Source organism: Passer montanus, unplaced genomic scaffold (genome assembly GCF_014805655.1).
Source record: "Passer montanus isolate IOZ18808 unplaced genomic scaffold, ASM1480565v1 scaffold15, whole genome shotgun sequence".
NCBI classification, from domain to species: Eukaryota; Metazoa; Chordata; class Aves; order Passeriformes; family Passeridae; genus Passer; species Passer montanus.
The window spans coordinates 11281146-11303835 of record NW_024362051.1 but is presented as its reverse complement, the minus strand read 5'-3'; the positions used below and the strand labels follow the sequence as shown (position 1 = coordinate 11303835).

The window sequence follows — 22690 nt, the reverse complement described above, 5'->3', positions numbered from 1 at the left end:
GAGTGTCATATCCCTCATGCTTGTCAGCTTTTGTAGCATTTCCAAAAATTTCCATGCCATGATGGCTTCTGTGGCATTGTGGGAAGCAGGTGATGAAGAATTAATAGTTATGAGCAGTTTCCTTTTGACCCAAGTCCAGCTATATGGAGTTCCAGCATCTTGGAAATGATTGTAACTTAAGTCTTTGCAATGCAAAGGAAGTGCTTTGAGCTTCAGAGTCTTCCAATATAAGGAAGAAAAATTTTGAAATTCATTCTTAAGCATGAATTTCAAAACACTTGGTGGATTAGGTATGCCATCCTTTTGAGATGCTTAAGCATAAAATGTGGGGGGGTTAAGTTTTTCCTTAAAAACAGGTCAGCAAAGTAGATTTACTACTTTGATAATGGTATGACTCATTTCAGTGTCTAATGTGTGCAGTGACTCGGCAGTAGCTGCAGAGAAAACAACATTGCTGTGACTTAAACTGAGCAAGAGGATCTGAGGGGCTGGCATGACCCAGAGCCACGTCCTCATCCCTCCAGCCGTGAGTGGGCTGCAGGGAGCAGCTCCAAGCCAGGTGTTTGCAGGAAGGATCATTGAGCTGGTCTGAGGGTTGGCTGCTGCAGTCAGGTACTTCTGCCTCCTGGAAGAAGAAGACAGAAGAAGATGTCACTGCAGAACCTGAGCTGTGTCTTTGTCAAACTGCACTTTGATGTACCTCCTCTCTTCCTGGGGGATGGCTGATGTCATGGGAATCATCCTTGCCTTCCTTGTGACTGTATTGTTGACTTCCCTTTTGTTATCAAATCCCAAGAGCTGTGACTCAATAACAAATTGTCTTTTTGTGTCTTCCCAGGTGGTGGAGGTGTACGGGCTCCTGGCACTGGGAATGTCTCTGTGGAACCAGCTGGTGGTCCCAGTGCTGTTCATGGTGTTCTGGCTCGTCTTATTTGCTCTTCAGATCTATTCCTATTTCAGTACACGGGACCAGCCTGCCTCCAGAGAGAGGCTCCTCTTCCTCTTCTTGACCAGGTAATTCAGGAGTCTGCAGAGAGTTGGTTTTCTGTTTGAACTGTCTTCTGAAATCAGTGTCTGTGCTCTTTTAGAGATGAGGTGTGGATATTGGCTTTATTGCACTTGGATACCCAAGAAATATTTGTCCTTGTAGCAGTGACCATGCATATAAACCCTGTTAAGCTTGTCCTGCAAAGGCACGGATCCCATTCAGGGCAGACATTAATAGAACTGTGGGAGAGCTCCCAAAGAAAGCAAAATATTCCTTTGAGGAAGGAGTAGCCATAATTAGAGCTTTGGTCCAGAGGTTGTTTTCAATATATAAATTGGTTTTAAGTTGAGATACTTCATCTGAAGTTCAGCACATCTGATATCTTATTCATGATTGTGTTGCTTTCTGAGCTTTAGATGTCTTGCTTCATCATTTTGGTGTGGGACACATTCTTGAGTTCATCCAAGCAGCCAAAGCACCCAACTCCCAAAGCAACTTCTGAGTCCACTCAAAGTGATTAATGTGGCAGAGGTATAAAGATCAGAAAGATACGGGATTTGTAAAAGCTTTCTAAAAACATTAAAAGGTTTTATAGGCCATAAAGTTTTATGAAGTTTAAAGGTTGTAATATAAAGGATAGAGATCTGTGTTGGTGCTGTTACCGAGAGGCTGCATTGAGGGATTCTCCTGGCTGGAACCTATGACAAAAGCCTTTTTCAGCTTTTGTGTATACAAAAGGGAAAAAGGGAGCAGGAATGCAGGGCAGAGAGGACCTGGAGGTGCTGCAGAAGCGGGGTTAGGCAGATTAGGTACAGTGCCATAGTGGGATGGGGAAAAGAGGGGTAATAGTTGTCTAAACACAGCCAGCTAGCACAGGACAGAATCTTTAGGGATCATACCTCATTAGTTCTGCTGTTTGGTTAGTAACTTCTTCATCACTACAGTTTTCCAATCAGACTTTCCAGTTGCTGGGCTTTTTCTTGCCTTGCTGTATCTGTCTGTGGTGCCATCCTGTAAGCTGTCAAAATTAATTATCATTAAGAAGAAACGCCAAGGATTTATACTGCATATAGTATTAAAATTGCTTTTGGTGTCACCCTGCATTATGCAGAAGCACTGACTATATTCCTGCTTATTAACTAAACCACTGGGGTCTGAAATTTTTCTTCCAGTTCATTTCTTCTGCAATTTTAGTTTTGTTACAATAGAGGAGAAGCAGTCCTTTTCCTTGAAGTTGAGTTTATTCCTACACCAAAGTGTTATACTTCTCCTATTTGTGGCAAAACAGGGACAAAACACAAACTGTAATGGTATCACTAACAGCCTCTGCCCTCATGGAGGGAGCTGAAGTACCTTGTCAGGTCAGGTAATAATGTAGTACTGGGTGTTCAACAAGGTGGAAGAGAAGATGTGCTCTTCCATGAAAACAAGTGAATTCTGCATCTGTGCCCTGTAAGTGAACAATTGCTTCAAGCAGTGGGGCTGGAATTCAGGTGGGAGCACTTGGGGTGTACACAAGAGCTGTGTGTGACTCCATGAGGAGTGGCTGTGCTGCATCAGACCAGGTCCTGCTGGAGCCTGGGATCCAGTTCCCAGCAGTGGCTGCAGCTGAGCTCCTGGAAGGACACCCACCCATTATGTACAAACAGGACTCATCCAATCCTGCATCCAACTTCTTCTGTCAGGGTGCATTAGCTGGATGTGGCTAATAAGTATTTCAGTAACCCTCCAAAAACTCTTCCATCAGTTTGTGGTTTCTGCCCTTGAACCCATGTACACTTGTGTCCTTTGGAAGATCCTGAGGGAAGGTGTTTTCCCAGCACAGCCTCATCTCTATAATGAAAAATCCATTGTGATTGCTTGAATCCTTATAATTTCCTTCAGTGCCCCTCAGTTCATATATTGGGGAGGGGAAACGTGGATATCAAGTTGTTTTCTTGGAGACTGAGAGTAGCATGTCTGTTCTTTCCAGACTGGGAAGCTCTTGTTCAGTATTTGCTGTTTAAAACTATTTTGTATCTTTCATTGCTCTTGTTCCTCTCAAAATCTTTTCCATGCGTTTGTAACTACTGTGATTTTTGAGAAGCCATGAAGAGTTCAGTTCTTTGGAACAATTTATAAGCTTGTGCTTGACACATAAATGTAGTAAAGCTCCCCAGGCATCTCTTGAGCTCATAAGCTCCTCTGGGACCCTTGCATAGTAGATCAAGTTTAAGAAGAGTTCTAAGATTACTCTAACAAAAAAGCAGAAAAGTCAGGATTCTTGATTACTGATAATTTATTTTGAAGCAAAACTTAGAGTTCCTCAAATGCCCAAATAAATAACTGCTTTAAATACTGCTTCTCACTGTCTTGATCAGCAGGAACATCTAAAAGCTTTTTCAGCCCCCCTTGGCTTGGTAAACAGGCAGAATTTTAATGCTTACCAGAAGTACTGTAAATAGTGTATGTAAACATATCAACATTTTCTGTAGTGAATTGCTTTCAAAGGCTATTTCAGGTTTAAGTAGTCACTAAGAGACAAAGTTAATGTCTCTTGGATGAGCTTTGTTTATTTTTGAAGCATGTGCTTCCTCAAAACTCTTCTGTCAGAGCACTGGACTGCTTCACTCATCACTCAGTTAATTAGCAGGCCATGATTTTGATCATGGCAATTTCTCTCTCAAGACTACTGTCCTGAGGAACAAATGAAGATTTATTTTTTTTAATGAATGTGTCAGTGCATTACCTTAGATTATGCATATATTTCCAGGTGCGTAACCCCTGCTGGCAGCTTTAAAGGTTATCTTTACCTGGCATTGGCAGTGCTGTGTTTCTGAGCCCAAAGCACATTCTGGGCTTGGGCTGCTTCAAATAACACAGTGCCAGGGCCAGTAGAGCAGCCTGAAAGTGGGTGATGCAGCTGCCAAATGGACTCTGGGGTCTCCATCTCTGGGACTTTGCTGTAGCAAAAGAGAGGAAGAAACCAGCTGAAGGAGAGCCTTCTCTGCTGTTTTTTCTGCTGCTTCAGGCTCAGCTGTTCCAAAGACAGGTGACCTGACCCTGACAAAGGGCCCCAGTCTCCCAGCAGGATTTCTTAGTTTGATGTTGGTGTGCATTATTATGGGTAGGAGGAGAACATGCCTTAGTGAATCCATCTGATTTAACTGGGTCTTTGTGGTGCTGGGTGAAATTCCAGCGAGTGACTTCAGTGTGTGGCTGCGAGCCCCAGCTGCAGCAGGACAGTGCCACCGCGTGGCCCTGTGCTGAGGGGACTGCAGGGATGCCACAGCACAGCCCTGCCTCCAAGGGGCCGCTGCAATCAACTTACATCTTGGAAAGAAGTAATAAAATCCACTCATCTTTTTCTTTCATTGGAGGATTTAATGGCAGTGTAGAACTTTCAACATTTTCATTAAACCAGTCCAATTTTGCTTTAAACTTGCACAGTTAACAGGACAAGGGGAGAGCTCATCACAGTAGTTTTAACCTTTTCTTTTTGTTTCTTTTCCTCTCTCTCCTGGCAGTATTGCCGAATGCTGTAGCACTCCATACTCACTGCTGGGATTGGTCTTCACAGTCTCTTTTGTTGCTTTGGGAGTTCTGACTCTCTGCAAGTTTTACTTGCAGGGTTACCGAGCGTTCATGAACGATCCTGCTATGAACAGGTAAGTGCCTCGTTGTGCCCAGGGTCTGAAAAGAAACAGATAGAAAGGGGATTTATATAAAAACACAAGGGGGGCATTGCAGTTTTTTGACTCTTGACCTTTTGGCAGGTTTTTTTGTATGCCAGTGTGTGTGCATTAAAAAGATTTGAGGTGAAAATATTTGTCACAGACTTCTTGGGAGATGGTTCATTTCTGCAAAAATTCAGGGCTGTTACTTGGGATTTACAATCACTTGTATTTTCATGAGTCACTGAAAAATTTTCACATGCTTGCATAATATAAACACTTCGTATTTTCATTTCCTCATGTCCCCTCTAATCACATATTAAACATTACTAATCTGTGAGATTTAAAACACAGCATTGTATGGCTTGCTTGTAAATTGTTATGGGAAATAGCCAAAATGGCTTTTCTCAGGCTTGTCTCAACTTGTCTAAGATGAAATTGGGATCCTGACACTGCTTTTCCTGTTACTCCAGCCCATAACTCTCTGTAGATACTTGAGACCATTTGCAAAAGAGTATTTTACATTTTGGATTCCAAGATGCGGAAGCAGAAAGGGTATAAATTGGGGCTGCATAAGAGTGATCTATATAAAACATTTTTGGTGAAGCATGTACTTTATTGCAATTAAATAGTTGTGGTGCTTCTCAGAGGGATTAAAGTCACTCTGAGGTTCCAAGACAGAAAGGAGTGTATAGCTGTATTTGGTTTAGGTACAGGGGGAATAAACTGAAAAATGGCAAAATTGGTAATTTGCCTGAACTGGGTCCTTAAAATGCTTGGTGCTGGGTGGTGTCTGAGCTGGATGTAGCCCAAATGCTGCTTGTCAGGAGCAAAATCTGCTGGTTCATGAGCCCAGCACTTCAGCATTTCTGAAAACATCCCTCCCTGGTTAAAGCCTTCCTTTCACACCAGTGAAACCTAAAACCAGTGACATATGAAAGGTTGTGACAGAAGCAGACAGGTTATTTCCTGGTGTTTCTAGATGTACTTCTGAACCAGCATTGACACAGAGATGTGATTGTTTGTGTTTTTGACTGTGTTGATCTGCAGGGGGATGACTGAAGGAGTCACACTCCTGATCCTGGCCGTGCAGACAGGTTTGATTGAGCTCCAAGTTGTGCATCGGGCGTTCCTGCTCAGTATTATTCTTTTCATTGTGGTGGCATCCATCCTTCAGTCCATGCTGGAAATTGCTGATCCCATTGTCTTGGCACTGGGAGCCTCAAGGGACAAGTAAGAGACTGGTTTCCTAAACTGAGAGTTACTCAATGTTCTTTTAGGAGGTGATAAACTAGTAATTGATGGCTTTTAGTACTTGTAAAGTTGCCTTGGTTTTTTTTTGGTTTTTTTTTTTTTTTTCTGTATGCAGATTTCTTTTCTAGTCCAAGTTCTCTAGTTTTGTGGTTCCAGTTAAGCAAATCCAGGACTGTGCTCTCCCCACCCACACTCCATTGTGTGGGTTTGCAGAATGGTTTTTCTTAACCTCCTCTGCAGTTGGGTGAGTTTCCCTCTAAAGCAGTGATCTCACACAGCTGTTGAGGGTGAGAAGTTTCTAGGAGTGACCTTGTGTTAGATATTGTAAAACCTATTTTTTTTGTGATCCCAAAATGATGTGGTTTACGGGCACGAAATAAGAGGTGTAAGGTTTGCCTTAGTGTCCCACATGTGTGGATTGTTCAGTTTCATTTGTGTTTTGAAGAGCTGTATTGGTGCTGTGTGGTGTTCTCATATGAATCTGTTCTTGTCTTTGTCAATTGCATTTGTCTTTTTCCTTTGTTTAACCTGTGAGTGAAGAAATGAACAGAGGAAGTTTGTTTATGTGTAGAGTTTGTTTAGCTTAGAGATGTTCTGTGTGCAGCAACTTCCAGGATAGAAACAGAGGGAAAGGATAGGAGAGCCAGGATAGGAGCATCTGCCCAGCTTAAACAAGCAGACTGTGGGGATATCGAGTTTTAACTCTTCTGCCAAATCTCCCAGGGAGTTCTAAATCAGCAAGAAACAGGATAAATTCCACTTCAGCTCTCTCTTCCTCCCTCACCCACAGACACCAAACTGCAGACCTCAAAGTCACTCTGATGTTCCTTCAGACTGTATTGAATTAATCAGTTTGTGCTGCTGTCCTGTGCCCCCAAATGGTTTGACTTTTTCTGTACCTCTTCTCCAGACCTAAGTGAGGTTAAAATACAACCTGAGGAACAAGTAGAGGTGGTATAGTAAATTACTGGAGATATTCTGAAAGCCTTCACAAATGGGTGGCTGTAAAAAGATTGATGGTGTGTTTAGGCTGGGGAGGAGATTAGGAAGAAGCAGGTGATAGGAGCAGAGTAAGGACTGGCAGAGATAAATGTTCAAGTCCTGCTGCATTTCTTCTTTAGTGATCTCTGAATTGGGGAATATACTTCCAAAGGCAGCAGGGTTAAATCTGGTGATGAAAGGAAGTAGCTTTGCCCCACACATATTAGCAAAAACATGAAGAATAGATGCAAGAATTATTTAATTTGGAGACCTCTTGTTTGTTTAGAGAAGTGTCCAGACAGTTACATGTTTAATAATTTATTTTAATGGACTTCCATCTGTAACATTCAGTATCTCAAATACTTATTTTGCCCATAATTTTTGTCTTTCTGTTGAAAACAGCAAAGGTCAGATGAGAGAGAACTTTCCACAGTTGCAGGCATGTGTGCAAGCTGGGAATGAGACTGTGCCCCAGTAAAATAGAAACTCCTTTCAACCAGCTAAAGCCTTGAGCAATTATCTAACGTTCCTACATCCAGCAGTCATTCTATTCTTATTCTGACACTCAAATCTGACTTGAAAAATAAAAACCTATTGTGTTGTTTTGCAGGAGTCTGTGGAAGCACTTCCGAGCAGTCAGCCTCTGTCTGTTCTTGCTTGTGTTCCCTGCGTACATGGCCTACATGATTTGTCAGTTTTTCCACATGGATTTCTGGCTGTTGATCATTATCTCCAGCAGTATTCTAACCTCTCTTCAGGTAAGAAATCAGCCCTGTGAAGCCCTGCATTAACTGTGATACTGATTCTAAGGGGGAAAATACATGATGAGAAAAGAACAGGGATGAGAGAAGGGCAGAATTATGAGGGGTGATAAAAAATCTCGTTCTGTGTCGTGTATCTGAGGCTGAGGAGCTCCTGGGTGGGCTGAGAACAGAGGTGAATGGAAGTCTACTTCAAATTGTAAAGCCACACTTTTGAGGGTGTGTAACTATCATAGTAAAAAGGTTTTTTCCCAGAGTACTCATTTATGTGTCATTACTTAGCTATAACTCTTTGAAGGCAATTTGATGTTTGAAACACAGTAGTGTAAATAGAAGAAATGTTTTATACTATGTGTTTGTTATTACTTGGGCTTTTTAATATTAAATTTTTTTAATTGCCCCTTAAAATGCTCAGAGCTCTTGTTTAATCAACTCAGCTGTGTTCTGGGCTCAGGAAGGTGAAGAAGGGGAAGTACTTGGGAACAAGCTTAAATGCTTTGCAGGAAAGAGCAGCTTTTATTTCCCCTGAAGTTCAGCAGCAATTCCACTACTTCGGGGCTTGCCCTCTGTCCAGCTTGAGAGCATTGTGTGGACAGAGCTCGATGGCCAGCACTGACTCAAGTGTTCACAAAGCTGAGCTCATGGTCTTGCACTGTGTTTCAGGTGCTTGGGACCCTCTTCATTTACGTTCTGTTCATGGTGGAGGAGTTCAGGAAGGAGCCAGTGGAGAACATGGACGACGTGATCTACTACGTGAACGGCACCTACCGCCTGCTGGAGTTCCTGGTGGCTCTGTGTGTGGTGGCCTATGGAGTCTCAGAAACCATCTTTGGAGAGTGGACTGTCATGGGCTCCGTCATCATCTTCATCCACTCCTACTACAACGTGTGGCTGCGGGCCCAGCTGGGCTGGAAGAGTTTCCTCCTTCGCAGAGACGCTGTGAATAAGATAAAATCTCTGCCCGTGGCCACGAAGGAGCAGCTGGAGCAGCACAATGACATCTGTGCCATCTGCTACCAGGTAGGAATGGAAGTGTCAAAGGATTGAAATACCCCCAGACTAAGTTCAGTCTTCAGCTAATAAAATAAGTGACTTATGTGTAATGAATAATACTGTGCTCAGTAAGTTACTGGAATCACCCAGTTTTGTGCTTTGTGCAAATTGATTTGGAGTGCTGTCATCAAGATAATTCTTAGGAATGAAGAGCTTGGATGTGCTTAAACTGCCTTTTTTTTTTTCTCCAGTTACACAGCAGACTCTGTCCTTAAGCTGCTTTGACACCTCTCATGTTTGGGTTGAGCTGGTCTCAGTAATGGCAGCAAATGTTCCCCTTCTTCATTACTGGAGGATTTTGTTAGTGAAAGACAACATGTTCTTGGTAGCTGATTTGTTACTATTCTGTAGAAGCAGCTCAGTCTCTGCAGACATTGCTGCTTCATGTGCAGTGTCAGTTTTGTAGCAGAAACCTAATTATCAAAAGGTTAAGGGTCTTGCTAACATAAGCCAGCAGATGTAAGGACCTTAGGCATTAATGCTGAAAGTAATATCTTTATCACACTTCCAGCTCCAAAGTCTCTTACTCTTGGATAGAAATTGTAGTTACGTGTGACAGTGAAAGAATCACCCTAACATTAGTAGTGTGCAGTTAAGAGTGGGATTGGATTGGCTCCAATCCTGATAGAAATTCTTTGAAGAGTAAAACTGCCAGATTGAATGACAGTGTTCAAAACACCAGACTAGTATTATGTGGGTCTCAGCTGGCAGAGTTCATGGTGTCATTTAATTTCTGGTGCTGTTACATGTTGTATCTGTCGTTGTCCTGTTTTGAGTTGCTTGATTGTTTCTTGAGCCAACCAATCCTGTGATTCTCATCCTGAAAAGGTCATGTGTAATAATATCTTACAAACAAAGTTTTTTTGCCTCATTTTTAATGCCTGTAATAAAGAAAGCAAGACCTGGCCTGTATTTGAACTGTGTATGTATCAGAGAATCTTTAAGGTGGGAAAAGACTCCAAGATCGAGTCCAGCCTGTGGCTGATCCCCAGTGAGTGCCATGTCCAGGCCTTCCCTGCAGTGACTCCACCACCTCCTTTCCAACGCCTGACAACCTTTTCTGTGAAGAAATTTTTCCTGATGCCCAGAGCAACCCTCCCCTGCCACAACTTGAGGCCATTTCCTCCTGTCCTGTTGCTTGATCACTGAGAGAAGAGACTCAGCCCCACCTGGCTGTCCCCTCCTGTCAGGGAGTTGTGCAGAGCCAGAAGGTCCCCCCTGAGCCTCCTTCTTCAGGCTGAGCCCTCCCAGCTCCCTCAGCTGCTGCTGATATAAAACATTGTGGGTGTGAAGGAGGGAATGTTTCCTTTCTTGTCTGTGGACTGCTTCTGTCTCTTCTGTGCCTGGTGAACCCATTAAATGCATGAGGTGAGAGGAGAGGAATGGTATTACAAATAATAATAATATTTTTTCTTCTTTCTTTTTTTTTGTGTCTTTCAGGATATGAAAACTGCTGTAATCACTCCATGTAGCCATTTTTTTCATGCGGGTTGTCTTAAGAAATGGCTGTACGTGCAGGAAACCTGCCCTCTGTGCCACTGCCAACTGAAGAGCCCTTCACAGCTCCCAGGACTGGGACCAGAGCCAGTGCAGCAGCCAAATCCTAGTGCAGAGCAAAACACCAGGCCTGGAGATGCAGCTGAGCCTGGTGCTGAATGTGAGCACAGGCCAAGTGTGGAGGACAGCCCGAGCAGGGGCCACGATGGACACGAGAGCCCCGAGGCCTGTGCCCACCCGGGGGGGTCTCACAGCATGGACAGTGACACGAGCCCCTGTGAGGCCAGCCAGGGAGCAGCCTGTGCTGCAGAACTCATTGCAGCCCCAGAGGGGTGCTCTGCTCGGGATCTGAGGGTTTGTGTCCAGCTCTGAGGCTACAGAGGATGACGTGGGAACAAACACATTTCAGAGATCCACGTTTGACTCAGAAGAAAACCAATCCTTCCACATCTGTGAAAGAAGCGTAGCTATTAATGCTGGTCACAATGTAATCTCCCATGCTGATTTTTATGGGCTGCTTGGTAGTGGTAACTCCAGTGAGATGCAGTAGAAATGACTCCAGAAGCTCTCTGAACTGTGGGCATAGGAAGGATGTCTGGGAATAAATAGCAGTGCTAGAGTGTTTTCAAGATGTAGGTGAGGGGTGAGAGGAGTGAGGGGTCTGTGAGACGTTGTGGCCAGAGGGGCAGAGGCTGCCTTGGTTTTGGTCAGGGAGAGGAGTTGCACAGAGCCCTGTCCCAGGTCCTGAGGGCGCTACGGGCCGCGAGTCTCTGGCAGATGGGCAGCTCTGGTTGCTGACATTTTTTATGGCACGTAAGCAAAAATCAAAGATGTAACAGCAGTGATTGTACCAGGAGGTGGAAGCACTCTTAATACGTCGTGTGTATGCTTTGGGTGTTCTTGGGGCAGTTGCATTTGAATTTATGTAATCTATAGTGACTCTTGACTTTTATGACAGAGTCGTCAATATTTTGATGTATATGAAAACTTTTGCTCATAATGGGCACAGTGTGGGCTGCATGAAGTAAACTAAAGCTCTCATGAGCACTTTGCCTCTTCAGGAGGAAAGTGGGATGAGTTTTAGGGCACGGATAGAGGCCTTGCAGGACTGTGCTGTGTAATGTTAACCCTTGCAGCTGAATTAAAGCAGTATTAAACTCTGGCGATATTTGCACTTTGGGAATGAGTACATTATTGTGTATGATCAGACTCCGCAAATGCCACTTTTAAAAGCTGTTAATAGGTTTGCACCTTTTTTTCTTTGACAAGGACATGTCCATACTTAAATTTTTACATTCATCATGGCTTCAAGTAGAACAAGGGACTGGGGTGGGGAAATAGGCGGGAGTAGGGGGCAGGCAATTTTTTTATGTGAATTTTGATATGAAGAGAAATTAGTCACTTATTTATACGATAGGCTTGACTCAAGTGTTTTTCAAAGTCGGTATTCCTAATGTGAAATGTGATACTATTTTATTTTTAGTAGTAAATTTGGATGTAGACTGACAGACATAGCTGAATGTCTTAATAAATTACATTTGAAGATTTTTACACCTGGTTATGTGATTCTTGCACTGAAATTCCACAAGTACATGTTGAGAGACTTGAGTAATAGCTCTCTGTTCCCCCTGATGAGTGAAACTCCCTATGCCTGTCTTCTCCCCCATTTCCATTTCAGTGCTCTGTGTCCTGGTGGTACCTCCTGCTCTCCCCTCTTCTTGTCACCAGGTCTTGGCCAATGTGGAACTCAAAGGCACCTGGAGGTTGTGCCTGCTGCTACTGAGCCCCAAACAAACCCCCAATCTCTTTCTTCCCCCTGACAGGATGGGAACATCAGTTACCCCATCTTCTGATTCTGTATCTCAGTTTTGTTTTCTTGTCTATTAAACAGAAATTTGGATTTATCCCAAAACTTTTATTAGCAGCTTGGTGTGTTTGGGGAGGGGGAAAAAAAAAGTTGAGAATATGTTCTTGAACTTTTCTCTCCTGTCAGTGCGTGGTCTGGGTCCTGCTCTTGCATGCCTGCATTTCTCTGGAATTGAATCTTTCTCAAAAGGATGTTTTGTCCCTATCCAAGCTTTCCATCTACATAATTTAGGCTGTTTCCACTCTTGCCACACTTTAAAAGTCTGTGGAGTCAGGAAATGGGGATTTTCTGGCCAGGGCTGTTACAGGATGCTCCTTAGTAGGGTGGGAAAAAGGCTTTTCCTTAAGTCACAGAATGTGTGTGAAGGATACTGTCCTGAACTCTGCTTGCTGTCCCCACATGTGGGAAAATAATTGAGTAATGGGAAACTTGGGATGGGATCCCCTGTGTCCCATGGTAGGGAGCAGGTGTTACCCACGTGGGAAGTCCAGGCATGGGAAGGGAGGCTGGAGGGCTCTGTGGGCCACACAGGCACCTCAGGTGACCCCAGGGAAGGGAGGGAGAGGAACTCACCTGTGGGATCACCTGTGGGCAGAGGACACGAGGGAACCACAGGGGCCATTCCTGTCCCACACTGCCACATCATTTTCATAAATGCAGGAAGAGGCATCAAAAAGGTAACACCCCCCTGAGGTTTGCTTTCCCTGCTGGTGCCAAGGAGCCTTTTGGCCATGGACCTTTTAATTTATAACCTGAATTGTTTGCAGCTAATTGGTAATGGCAGAGCTGTAGGAAAGGACTGTGGATTTCCAGCAGTGTGGGTGAGTGCACCTGGAGGCTCCTTGGGAATGAACACACCAGCAGCAGGTTCAACAAACAACTGCCTGCCAGGATTACAGGATGGAAACCTGGATGTGGCACTGGAAGGGAGCCTGGCACACCAGGAGGGTTTGTGATCCTTCAGGAAAAATGATGCTGCAGTATTCCCACTGGAGTGACCCAAAAGTGACTGTTCTGTGCTGGAAAAGGTGCTGCAAGACGTGGAGGCTCAGGGAGTCCTGCATCCTGCAAAGAGGGGCATGAAAACACCTCTGATGCACTTCCTACTGAAAAAATGGTACCTTAAAGAGGGAAAGGAGAGGAAGGGGAGCAGAGAGGGGCTTGCAGAGTTCACAGGAACAGGGCTTGAAAGGTGAGTTACCTCTGAGGTGCCAACACTTCATAAGGAGTTGTAAGAGCAAGGTGAGGTGGAGCATGTCCAGTGCCACAGGGTGGATGAGGCACAGCAAACTGGTTGGTAAAATCTGGACTGAAAAATTTAAAGGAAGTGGTGAGTGTGTTCATTCTTTTGCCTCATTTTGGTTTTTGGCAACTCAGAAATGCTGACAGGATACCATTTTTGGAAAACTAGGGACAGCTAGCTCTAGGAGAAACTTAAAAATATGCCTGCAAAGAATGGGAGTGGGTGGGAAATAAATACTGATAAAGCCAAGCAGGCCATATCTTGCAGGTCAGGGAGTTCAGGGATGAAGTGAGAACTGCCAAAACTGAGGCCAGCTTAGATCTTGCAGGAGAAATGAACAGGAGGAAAAGAGGGAAGGCTGCTCTGGAGGAGCAGGGAGGTTAGGAATGAAATGAACCGTCTGTCTCAGAGCATCTGGGTGAGCACTCCTGACCTCTGAGCTCTGTCTGGTGCAGAGCTCCCTCTTGGACACTGCTTTGAGTAGATTTTCTATTTCTCTGCAGCTGTGCATGAGTAAATGGGAAAAAAATGCTTTTGTAGGGTTTATGGTCAGGGTGTAACTGGAGGCTGAGGCTTGAAATCGTTTTCATGTGGACTCATGATGGTGGTGTGATTGATGAACATTTGGACTCAAAAAGATGCTTCCAGCTAGGTGATATAATGGGAACAGTTGGGGATTTTATGGCTGGGTGGTTTTTTGTTGGAAATAGGAGTGCTGATCACATGGTGTGGTGGTGTGTGTCTAGTCAGTCCTATCGGCTGTCCCAGCTCTGGGCTCAGGGAAATAAATGGATTTACACAAGGTGGGATGACTCCATGAGGAGAGAAACAAGTCTGTGGTGAGGGGTTTGATTTGAAAGCCTCTCTTTGAGCTGCATTGCTCTCAGCTCCTTTGGTTTTTGGCAGGTTTGCAGCAGAGGAATCTATTTCCTTCCTTGTTCCTAGTGAAACACTTCATTTCTGCCAAGGCTGAGAGTTCTTGAAATGCACAAGGTTTTCCACCATGGGAAAATCTCTTTTGGAGTCTCCTTTTTCCTGATTAAATTAAATTTCTAAGCTACTTCAATAGTTTTCTAATATAGACAAAAATAACTGGGCTTAAGCTGTCTGAATATTTGAGAACAGACTTTTACATTTTTGCTAACTGGCAGGGACAGACAAGGAGTTTGAGTTCAATTGGTACAAAATTCAGATTTTCTCTGGCAAATCAAATACAAATACAAGAATAATGATATCAGTGCACAAGCCCCACCTGTCCCACACACGCTCTTTTGGGGAGAACTGGCCATTTGAAGCATTTTCTGCTTTTGGGAAACATTTAGAATGACAGGAACCAGTTGGAGGTGGATCTGATGTCACTGGATTTTGTTTGGGTCAGGGCAGGAGGCCTCCCTGGTTTGGAGCCTGCAGGATGGTGCAGAGTGCAGGGCTGGAAGCTCTCAAGAAGGAACAACCCATGGCTCTCTGCAGGTCTGTGCTGCTCCCAGGAGGGCTGAGGAGGTGGCCAGGGATTGGTGCTGGCTTTTTTCCTCCTGCAAGTTAAATTTGTATGAAGAGACCTTTAATTTTTCAGCTTTCCAGCCTCTGCAGTGCCTGGAGCTGTTGTGTGTGGATTGTTCATTCTAAGCCTTGCCTGTGATGTCGCCCCACAAAAACATTTGTGGGAAAGATTGACAAATACATTTCCCCTCTAATCTCTTTGGCTTTGCTGGCTTGAAGTTGTCAGTAAATGCAACCTTGAACTCCATTTTTCTCCGTGTTACAGTGCTGAGTGTGGCAGCATTGCTGGTCCCCATTTTTGTGCTATGTGTGTGCAGCCTCATTAAAGGTCACAGCTCACAGCCCCACACCCCAAAGATATCAGTTTTCTTTTTGACAATGCCTGTTTCTCTTAATTATGGCTATTTTACTCCCTGGACCCTGATAGACACCCAGGTGTGGCTTCTCTCCTTGGTGCAGCTCTGCTGTGCCTGGGGATGTTGAGTGCCAGTGTGGAGAGCCTGGCCAGGGAAATTCCATCCCTTTTCATAAGGGAAGTTGTGATCCAGCTGATAAACCAAGCAGCAAATGCATTCTGTGGCTCTAAGGTATTGGTTATTCTCTTGAAAACAAACACTTTTAGAGGAAAACTTGCCTGCTAGACTTGGTGAGCTCTCTACAACTCCTCCAGAAGCCCAAAAGTTGTTTTCCAGAGGGTTTTTCCTTTTCCCTGGCAGAAGAGAGCAGGATGAAGATGACAGAGTCAGGAGGAAAAGGGAGGTTGGAAAGAGGAGAAGCAGGGGCTGGGTGCTGGCAGCTCATTAAACAACACAGAGAACATCTGACACACACACACAAACCTGAGGGACACCATCCTGCTTAAAGAGAGAAGTCACAGGAGAAAAATAATTTAAATACATAACCAACCCAAATTAAAAAAAAAAAAGGAAAAAAAGATTTCTTTGTGTTACAAGTAATTAGACACAAATTTCCCCAGTAGTTGCCATTTCCTGGAGGCTTAGAATCCACATCCTTAAATAAATCTGGTAGCTGAAACACTCTCAGCTAACTGCACAGCCAAAGACCGGACGAGCTGCAGAATTTTGCAGCAACAGATGTGAAAAGCCCAGGTCTGCAATGTGGATAAATTACTTCATGCCTAGGAATTTTAAAATGTAAAAACTGACTTAATTGGATTAAAATAATCAATTGAATAGGTATCTGGTATTTATAAATGAAATGATATACAGTTTCTTAATTGACCATAGTCTGAGTTTTCTTTAAATTGATTGTTCCCTTCTAGCTTGGGGAAAAAATGCCAGCTGGAATGCAGAGAGATTAAGTTTTATTTATTTTCCTTGCTAAGAGCCACATTGTGCAATTTAAAAGGAAATGTCCTTGAAAGATGGGTTCCTTTGTAAACTGTTTCAGCCCTTGTTTGTTTTCAGATGGAAATTAATTTCTCAAAAGCCCTCCGTGTTAGAAAGTACGTGTTGATAAGTAAAGAAAAATGAAAAAACTGTAACCTGCTAAAATACATCTTGTTTTTGAGATAAAAATCTTGCATGGATGTGGCTGAGTTTGGGGTACAGCTGATCTGCTCCAAGGCTGGCAATGATCTCCACCAGCACAGGTGGAAGGAAACAATCTGTGTGGGAGAACCTCAGACACAATGGTGGAGTATTGCTGGGATTCTTCATCACGCTTTGATGTGCTAAAATATTGATTTTTAGTGAGTGTGTCAGCTCCTTGTTGAGCTGGGGGGCTCCGGGCTGTGCCTTCCTGTGCCACAGGGCAGGGAGAAACATTTTCACCAGAAAATGGGCCTGTTCTCATCAGAAAGCACAAGGCTGGTTAATTCTGGGGTTTCATCAGGGGGTGTGTGGGCTCTGCTGGGTCTGGAGCTGCCCCCTCTGCTTTTGGACACAGCTGTGCTCCGTGCCCAGCCGTGTTTGGGGGACTGGGAGGAGCTGGCTGAGGTGAGCTCTGCCTCCTCTGATGCTCTCCCTCTCTCTGTGAGATCAAACTTCTCTCTGGCCATCCCTTGTGAGTTCCCAGCCCTGCAGATGTTTGCCCCAACATCTGGATGGAGTCGCGCCCCGTGCAGCGGAGCTCTCGCTTTCCTGGGAGCCCGGGCTGGCTTCCCAGAGGCTGGATCCTGTCTCCGGTGCCAGAGGTGGGCAGGAGCGGGCAGGAGGAGGCAGGAGCGGGCAGGAGGAGGCAGGAGCGGGCAGGAGGAGCCGGTGCCGGCGGCTGCCGCGGCGGGGCACTGCGGGACCGGCAGCGGCTCCGCCGATCCAGACGGGGCCGTGCAGGCCAAAGAACAGCATATTGCTATTGCTCCTACTGCTACCATTATTTCTATTATTTCTATTATTTCTGTTATTTCTATTATTTCTGTTATTGTTATTTTTCACGCCCAAAATCAGCAGCAGAGCTGCTCTGGCGCGTTCCATGGTGCTGGTCCACTGCTGAGTTTGCTGGAAAATTGGGATTTACATTCGCAGGGCATCACAAATCTGCTTTGGCACTGGTGCTTTTCTTCCAGCTTGAAAGGTATTTTTTCTCCCCTTTCTTAAAAACCAGCACAGTTGACTCTGCTCCTGGTGACAAAGCTCTGAGGGGCCACGAAGGCAATTCCTTCCTTTGGAGATTCCCACAGATAACGATTTGTGTGATAGAAATAATTTCATTTGGGTCAGGATTTCTGCTCAGTAAAACCCAGGGATATTCTGAGAACTGCTTGGATTCTGGTGAAATCCCACTGGATGCCAGTCAACACTGCCCAGCTGCAGTCATGGGGTCAGATATTTTCCCCCCTTTTCTTTGCAGAGGATTTTAAAACCGGGATGTCCAAGAACAGGCTACTGTCACATACTTGATGGGAGCCTGCTCTGCAGCTCCTTGAATACAATATCTTTTGCCTTCTTGCATAAATATTTTAATTACTAATTTGCTGGTCTCATTTAACACAGATTTGGCATTTATCATTTGAATTTAAACTTGTTAAAATTGACAATTTTCTTGGCTACCTATGTTAATAATTTAAAGGGAAAGCTCATTATTAAATTATTATGGGTAATTATTTTGTAACTAGTGTGGAAATTGTCATTTCTGCAGCCTAAAAAATCCTGGAAAGAAGCACATGTGGATCAATGTGGATCAAATCCCAGGAAGTGTAAAGATGAACAGGAATAAAGTGTTATGTAGAAATGTCATACAGATGGGGGAAAACACTAAAATTAGAGAATTATTTTCTACACTTGCAGCCACAAGGGTTTGGAGGCTGCTGATCTCACTGAGTCAGTGCTGAGCTTTCCTGGGCAGAAAACCCCTCCTGCTCTGACCCTGTAAACTCTGCTGAGGAGCCTTTTTTCCCCGGTGGCTCCAGATTTCCCATCCCTGCGAGGTGTTTGTTCTGCTGCCGTGCTTTTGCAGGTCCCGCACTCCCCCTGCCCCAGCAGCCTCCTCCACCACTTGTGTGCTGTGTTACCTGGTGGCACCGTCAGCAGAGGTGAAATTCCCTTAAAATGGGTGGGTTTAGGTGCCAGGCGTGTTACTGGTGCCAGTGACGCCACCGTGGCCCCCCACAGCACCCCCCAATTCCTCAGAATTCCTCAGAATTCCTCAGGATTCCTCAGAATTCCAGCTGCGGCCGGCGGTCCCTGCAGCTGGAATTGGCCCCTGGCAAAGCTGCGGAGAACAATGAGGCGGAGCGGAATGCCCTCCCCGCTCCCACCAGATGGCCCTCACGCTTTTCCCATTCCCTCCCAGCCTCTGCAGGCACCGGGAATGCGAATCCTCCTCCCGGGAGCAGCCCGGGCTCGGGACCTGCCGGGACTGAACCCCGAGCTCTGCGTGCCCTTCTCCGGGCTGAGCCCCGGGGAGCAGCACCGGGGGACTCGGGAGGTGCAGAGCCGGTTCTGGAGGCTGAGCTGGACCTTGCACGGGTGCTACAGCCCAAATCTGCGCCTGGGCTCCGGGCGAGGCGGGCTGTGCCTGCTCTCACATCAGCCTTTGCCTCTCAGCAAACTCTGCCGGAGATGCTTTTACACTTTTTGAGAGCCAGGAACAACCAAATCAGGCAATAATTGATTTTTCTGTTGATCCCGGGAAAGAAAAAAACAACCAAACCATACATTTTAAAAGGACATTTACTAACTCCTCACCCGTCACCTTGATATTTGAGTTTCAACTTTATGTTGGTGTTACAATATTGAGAAATCCAAGTAGAACTTCTCAGCTTGCAAAATTGCGAATTCCTGAGTTTTGGCACTAGTTTGAGCCAGCTCTTGATCCCGGATTTCCCGATGTTTGCATCTCCCCCCTCGTGCCAGGATCATTGTCCCTCTGAGAACAATCCCGGATCTGGCTCTCTCCCTCCGAGCTGTTGTGGGAGCACTGCAGAGCAGGGAGCCGGGGCTCTGTTTGTGCACAGAAAGGTGCTGCCCAGCCCTCCCTGCTCGAAGCTGTTCCATCTGCACGGCCCCATCCTGACCTTGATCCACCGCGGGGCTGTGGAGGGGCTCGTTCACAGCCCAGCCTCGCTGGCTTTTCTGTCGGGATTAGCTTTAAGGGGCTCGAGCTGTTGAAGGGTTTCCCTACTGATAAATGGATTGAGAGCCATATTTTCATCTCACGTCATCAAACATTCATCAGATGCTGCTGGTCATTACCGACAGAGCCGGGTTTGAACTCGTGACCCCGCAGTAAAAGGTCCCATTAGCAATTTCCTTAAACTGTCAAGGCATGGCGTGACACAAATGAAATGCAGTGGGATTGTTTTTCTTCCACAGGTAAAGGCAGTGGGCTCCTGCCTGATTTACTGATCTGTGCCACCAAAACATGCTGGTAGAGTCTTTGTGCTCTCATGAGAGAAATGTGAAGAAATACAAAGATGGGGTGCAGTGCTCTGGGCACAGGGCAGCTCCTGGTCCCACAGGCCATGAAGTGTCACCTGTCCCCAAGAACTGGAGAGCTCCAAATCCCATCCTCAGAGTGCCAGGCACAGCACACACCCCCTGTGCCAAGACAGATCCAGGCTGTGCCTGTAAGCAATAAAGACAAAGATTGACAGGCATTTAGGAAAGCTTCTCTGGCTCACATCACACTGCACTGTTCTTTTAACCAGCAATTTTTGTATCCGAGTTCTTTCTCTCTTCGCAGAATCATTTGAAGAAATAATGTGTGAGGGGGGGAAAAAATTACCTCTGGCAGTCGTGTTATAATGGCTCTGGTGCTGACAGCCCTTTGGGAGCAGTGGCAGCAGCAGGGTAAGTATATATGACATCTTTGTAGTGATAAAGAAACAAATAAATGTTCCCATTAACACTCCATCAGGTCAACAGCTATTCCAGACCAACGCGGTGCTGGGGGAACTGGCTTGATTCATATCAGCTCAGACACACTCCTCCTGCAGCATATCTTCAGGAAGGCACATAAACCAGAGGTCCTGCTCTGGCCAGGTGGAGTCATTAAAGAATCAGTGAACTTTTTACAAGTTGCTTGAAATACCCTGGCTTGCATCCAGCTCCGGTGTTGCTGCTGTGTCTGTTTAGCAGTTCCTTCATCATGCCACCACAATGACTCTGTTTCAGAGCTGGAGGAAGTTGTTTCTCCATACCTCATTTGTGACACGTTTTGGGAGGCTTCTGAGTGCTTCACTTCCTAAGCCCTGCAGTGGGATCAGGGGGATGTGAGCCCTGCCATAAGAGGCTGCTGGGGAAGCAGGAGCAGCATTTGTGTGTCATCCATAATGGATGTGTGTGCATATGGAACAAACACACCAGCACACAGCTGCCTGCTCAGAGAGGCTGCCCCTTTCCTGGGCAAAGCCAGCAGGAGCTGAGCTTCACCAAGGACCACGATGTCCCTCTCCTTACACGAGGGTTAGTTAGTGAACAGCAACTTCCAAACAATTTCCGTGTGTAAGGATATTTAAACATATTTTACCTCTGCTGAAATGCAGATTCTAAAACAGGTACAAACTTTCTAACTAACACAAAATAACCCAGAGTTCCCAATGAGTTCCCTTCCTTCCTGTGTAACCAGCACTGTCCAGTTGTTCCTTTACCAGAACTTTTCTCTTTCACACAGGTTGGATATTTTTAACAAAAGGCCCTGAGAAGGGACATGAGGAAAATCCAGGTTGGTGTCTTTGGTCTGCCTCAAGTGAAAAAGATGAAAACAAAAAAATCCCCTGATCTGGATCAACAAAACCAGGACTTGAAGTTCAAGCTGTCCAGAGCTCTGGAAATGTAAATGTGAGTGTCTCTCTGTATCTTAAACTTTATTGCAAGCAAAGCACTCCCATGCTGTGTTCAGGTACAATCTGACTGCTCAAAGTTCTGCCTGTGGCTCCAGGCAGAACTCAGAGCCAGATGATGAACTTAGTTCTGCTTCTGCTGAAGGCATAGAACCTTCTGATGTTTACAGGAATGCCGGTGCAAACAGATTTCCAAATGGTCAGCACAAAAAGAGCAGCCAAATCCCAAACAATCCAGTCCTAGACATGGAAATCTTCATGCTTGCAACCCAGCAAGTGTTGAATATCCAATTCCCCAACTGGGAAATTGCCTGGGATTTTGGAGGGTACCCTTCAAAAGAGCTTGTGCACCTTTAAGTTGAAATCCCAAGATGCAAAGTCCTCAGAGTTTATGGAAGTGTTTAAAAGGAGATATAGATTCCAGAGCCACTTAAATACCTCTGATAATATTCAGTCTTGATTCAGCAAAGCGTGTGACAACTTTAGTAGGTATTTAAATCCATTCCATGTAATATGCTTAAACTCATCCTCTCAGAGGGAGGGAGTGCCTGCCTCTGGATTTCTCCCTTCACTCCTCAATGGGATTCAAGTCCTTACCTCTCCCTGAAGCCAGCAGCAGTTGATTAGATGTTTAATGCTTTGCTGAACTCACAATGTAAAAATCACAGATTCTGTGTGATAAAATAACCGTAATCTGTCCAGTGGCTGCCAGCATAAACAAATAAATACAGGCTACACTTCAGTGGAAGGCAAGCTTGTGTGAGTACCGCAGGGAACCAAAATCCTGCTCAGGGCCCCATCCAGCCTGGCCTGAACGTTCCCAGGGACTGATCCACAGCTTCCCTGGGTATCCTGGGGGCTGCCCCCATTTGCTGTCAGACCTGGGCACGGAACGGGGCTCTCCGGGGCCGGGTACCGGGGTGGGGGGTGTGAGAGCCGCTTTTCTCCCGGGGATGCTCTCCCCGGGATTGCCTCCCCTCGGAATGCTCCCACGGACCGCCGTCCTCCCGGGGTGTTCCACCAGCCCCGGCATGTTCCACCTCGGGACAGTCGGTGCCCCGGGGATCTCCTTCCCACCCCGGGGATCGCCCCCCCGGGGTCACCTTTGCCCCGAGACCGACGTCCCCCGGGATTCTCCTCCCCTGGGATTTCCCACCCTCGGGACCGACCTTCCCATGGGATCCCACTCCCCCTGGATCTCCCACCAAGGATCCCCCGCGACCCCCTTCCCCATGGGCTCCCACTGCCCCGGGACCCCCTTCCCAATGGGATATCCATTCTCCAGGGGCTCCCCCTCCTCGGGACCCCCTTTTCCCATGGGATCCCCGGCACCCCTTTCCCATGAGATCCCCCTCCCAGGGACCCCCTTTTCCCATGGGATCCACATTTCCCGGGACCCCCTTCCCCATGGGATCCCCATTTCCCGGGACCCCCTTCCCCATGGGGTCCCCCTTCCCCGGGACCCCCTTTCCCATGGGATCGCCCTCCCGGACTCTCCCGGTTCCCATTCCCGTTCCCGTTCCCGTTCCCGTTCCCGCGGTGCCGTTCCCGTCGCGGCCGCCAGGTGGCGCTGTGGGCACGCGGCGGCCGCCCCGGCCCTGCCCCCCCCCCCACCCCCGGGGGCTCGGTTCCACCGGGGGGGCCCCCCC

The 22690-nt window shown here is 46.1% G+C and overlaps 1 protein-coding gene across 2 annotated transcripts in view; it reads left to right on the top strand.

Annotated features, from left to right (window-relative positions):
* RNF145 (ring finger protein 145) overlaps window positions 1-11738 on the top strand; it is a 45149-nt gene extending 33411 nt beyond the window's left edge. For both annotated transcript variants that reach the window (XM_039701618.1, XM_039701619.1), the window contains exons 6-11: window positions 839-1014; window positions 4495-4635; window positions 5692-5874; window positions 7487-7634; window positions 8301-8657; window positions 10131-11738. In XM_039701618.1, the coding sequence (XP_039557552.1) occupies window positions 839-1014; window positions 4495-4635; window positions 5692-5874; window positions 7487-7634; window positions 8301-8657; window positions 10131-10559 (1434 nt within the window). In that variant the 3' untranslated portion in view covers window positions 10560-11738. The remainder of the gene's footprint in view (window positions 1-838; window positions 1015-4494; window positions 4636-5691; window positions 5875-7486; window positions 7635-8300; window positions 8658-10130) is intronic.
* The last annotated feature ends 10952 nt before the right edge of the window (window positions 11739-22690 follow it).